The sequence below is a fragment of the Hyposmocoma kahamanoa genome, unplaced genomic scaffold (genome assembly GCF_003589595.1).
Source record: "Hyposmocoma kahamanoa isolate Upper Pololo Valley unplaced genomic scaffold, ASM358959v1 88, whole genome shotgun sequence".
NCBI lineage: Eukaryota > Metazoa > Arthropoda > Insecta > Lepidoptera > Cosmopterigidae > Hyposmocoma > Hyposmocoma kahamanoa.
In genome coordinates this window covers 5659367-5663319 of record NW_020654466.1, presented here as the reverse complement: position 1 = coordinate 5663319, position 3953 = coordinate 5659367, and the positions used below count along the sequence as shown (strand labels likewise).

The 3953-nt window shown below is 39.6% G+C and overlaps 1 protein-coding gene across 1 annotated transcript; it reads left to right on the top strand.

Annotated features, from left to right (window-relative positions):
- Positions 1-303: 303 nt before the first annotated feature.
- On the top strand, positions 304-1670 carry LOC113235706 (glycine-rich cell wall structural protein). The gene is made up of 2 exons (XM_026471566.1): positions 304-339; positions 664-1670. Exons 1-2 carry the CDS (start codon positions 325-327, stop codon positions 1471-1473), a joined length of 825 nt encoding a protein of 274 aa, XP_026327351.1. The 5' UTR covers positions 304-324; the 3' UTR covers positions 1474-1670.
- Positions 1671-3953: the final 2283 nt, after the last annotated feature.

The following is a 3953-nucleotide window of genomic DNA, read 5'->3' as shown; positions in this document are numbered from 1 at the left end:
TACCATAACACGAATTGACGTCCAATTTGGTTACTTTGTTTAATATAATCGTTGAGAGAAACAATAGAAATACAATATTTGCGTATTGATATCTCAATCAAGATAGGCGTAACTGTGAAAGTGTCCACCGATAACCATTCGAGATCCACATTGTTTTCACCACAGAAGAATTGGACGGGTGTCATTAAAATCATAATTCTCGTACGGCCCGAAGGCCGAATCTTAGGAAGAGCCTGGGAGAGAGGCGTCGACGATCCACCGGTATATAAACCAACGTGCGAGTGTTCGGTACATCATACCACCACGAGACCTCCACAAGACAACATGAAAGCGTTCTTGGTAGGTATACTGTGTGCAGTGAAAGTGTTGTGACCTGTGCCCCGCGCTCCACCCGTGACCGGTCAACAATCGTGCTTCCTTATGGGATTGTTATCTGTCCAATGCTTGATTTTATTGCCGACAATGGCGATTCGCAGTGTTTTCGTGTTATTAGAAAATTTACAATTTCATTGCAATTCTTCATATTTATTGTGATGATTTTTTGGTAACAATTTAATGCAATTTATTTATACTTGCACATTATTAATAAAGTAATAAAATCAAGCAATTGTTTATGGTATAACGTTAATGTGATACAAGTGTTATAAAAAGTATTTCTCGCAGGTACTAGCGGCCGTAGCGGCCCTCGGCTCGGCCAGACCCGAGGCGGGATACAGCTATAATGCACCCAGTGGCGGCGGTGGTCACGGCGGCGGTGGTCACGGTGGAGGTGGTCACGGTGGTGGTGGCGGATTCTCTTCTGGAGGATTCTCATCCAGCAGCTTCGGCATTGGCGGCGGATCAGGTGGATTCTCCTCCGGTAGTTTCTCATCCAGCGGCGGCGGCGGCTTCGGCGGTGGATTCGGCGGCGGCTTCGGCGGCGGCTCTGGTTTCGGTGGCGGCGCTGCCATCGTCCAGAAACACATCTACGTTCATGTCCCACCCCCAGAACCTGAAGAACACCGCCCTCAGGTGATCGGTGGAGGCGGCGTTGCCCAGAAGCACTACAAGATCATCTTCATTAAGGCCCCAGCTCCTCCCGCGCCTGTCGCGCCCATCATCCCTGCTCAGGCCCAAAACGAAGAAAAGACACTTGTCTATGTCTTGGTCAAGAAGCCCGACGAACAACCCGACATCACCATCCCCACCGCTGCCCCTACTCAGCCTTCCAAACCCGAAGTTTACTTCATCAAATACAAGACCCAGAAGGACGCTGGTGGCTCTATTGGAGGGGGTATTGGTGGAGGACTCGGAGGAGGCCATGGCGGTGGACTCGGAGGCGGCCTTGGTGGTGGACATGGAGGCGGCATTGGCGGTGGACATGGAGGCGGCATTGGCGGTGGGCATGGAGGCAGCATTGGCGGTGGACATGGTGGTTCCTCCGGAGGCGTCAGCTCGTCCTACGGCCCCCCCGGCCAGTCCGGTCCCTACTGAGCGTTTGTTCTATAAGCGCGCCCCCTTGTGATACCAGCTCTGCCGGCGACAAACCTAGTTATAAGTAGACAAAAAATTACGGTGCCTAAATGTATTTATGTAAATAGTAATTTTAATGTATAATTTTAGTTGTATTATAAAAATACTTTTTTTTGCATAAAAAACGATAAACCAACGAATCAAACTCTCTTTGTTTTCTCCGAAACACGAAACCTAATATTATTTTATTACAAAATTGAAATAATCATAACTACCTCGCTCTCTCATGTAGCATCCAACATTTTAACCGAGTTATTATAAAATCATATAGAGGGCTTATTCAAATTGTGATTTTTTTTTTAATTTGAAACCACAGATGTATGTTTGATCGACTCCTCAACATTTGATTAACATGAAGCAGCGAAACAGGTGTCTAGGTTTGGTAGAAAGTGGTATTTTCTCCGTGTGGGCGACACACGATGACGCAACACCGGGACAGTGTGACCCGAGTTGCATAACGCTGCCAGAAAGAAGCTGCCTCTTGCAACATCTTTATAGAAAATAAAGTAAGAGTCACGCTAAATATTGATTACGTAACACACACCCACAAATCTTAAACGTTAAACAATTCTGTTGCGTAAAACTTTGACATTTGTAAACATATTGCATTTCCCCTTTTATATTTGCTAGTAAATTTGATTTATATTATGGATTCAAAAGATATGGGTGTAGAATTTAATTAATGTGTAAGCCAGAATTTTACGAACAATGGCGTTTAGACAATTCACAAGATCTGTAACCATTTCGTAAGTGGAAGACGCGACGTATACGACTGAATATTTATAACGAGTAGAGAAACTTTCGGCTTCCGCGACGCGTGCCCCTGCATGGCATTTACCTTTATTACAGCTGTTCTGAAATGTGTGATGAGAGCTTGACATAGCAACGGCGTAAAATTATCGTAACATTTTAATGGACAGTTTAACATAGTTTATTGGCAGATATGTTCATTCGTAACGTCCGTTTCTTTACGGGGAAAAGTTTTTTTATGACGAAGCTCTATTGCTTAACACACAACGACCTTATCTACGTCACAAACTTTCAATTTTAGACCGTGAAACATCGACAAATATGTTTTATGCATGTCTGTTACTACTAAATGAAAATGCACCTTGTACCATTTCTAATTCAATTTTAAAAAAATGATTTAAAATTCATAACTTTAGGTGTCATTAAACCACTGTACTGATTTGTTTTTCTATATCCAATAAGAACATGGCAATCTATTCTGAAATTGGGGTCAAATGTCTTTGTTGCAATTTTTTTTTTGTTTCAATATTACTATTATTGTATCACAGAAGTATAAAATCATTGTAACAAAGTGGAATAATTTGTAAAATATTTATTGTCTTTAAGTTATAATTTGCAAAAACCGTCAATTATTACATTAGGCATATTATTTTACTAACACTTATACGCATTATTATTGAGAAGCGTTTCTTCTAAGACTGGTCTTATGTCGCTAGCCTCATCTCGGTAAACTTGCAAACCTTCTTCAATAAGCAAATTGAGCTTATTATTTGAACTATATATTAGATATTTAACGTAATTTTTATTAGCACAATTGTTGATACCCTAACTGTTCCTATAACTCGTTCAGAAATTCTAAATAAGCTTCCTTTTCCCTATACAAACCTATCATTGCTCAATAATGTGGGTCAAATGAGACGATGTACAATACGTCTACAGTCTACCTAACCATTAATCAGTCTGTGAGAGTGCAACTCCTCGGACCGGTCACTCGTGACTGGACGTTGTTTTTAACAGTCTGTTAAATTGTGCAGTTAACCAACTTTAGACAAGGCACAAGCTTTTTATAAAAAAACCGACCTCAAAAGTTGGTGGAATTATATCTATTTGCAAAGTTCTTTTGATATCGATTACCGGAAAGTGCGCACCCTTAAAGGTGGATCATGAAAATGGGTTAACCGGAGTTATCGCGTAACACCCTTTAAAAAAACAATCCAATAGAGAAACTCCTCCTTTTTTTTTGAAAAAAAGACAAATAATTTCACTCTGGATTCATTAGCTATATAAAAAAATACCGTCAAAAGATCTAAAAATACTTTCATTTCTTACGTTGTAACAATCGCGAAAACCTAAGAACTCTATACTAGACAAAAATATTAAATTGTTTTAAAAAATAAAACAAATCAAATTCCTAAATAATATAATACATCTCTATATGCTGTAATAATAGTAATATATTTTTTATTTGCATGATAATAATACAGGCTAGTTGGAAGAAATCTCTTTATGGGATAAGCTCGCCTTTGTACACAAATATTTAAATTGTTTCTGAAAATTTGTAAGTTACTTGTAGTACAATAAAGTGTTTAAATAAAAAATAAATAATACAACGCAGAAAGCAGCAAAAATACAGCAGACTATATGACTTGTGACACTATGACAAGGACTTTTTCTTTGTCTCGTTCATTTTA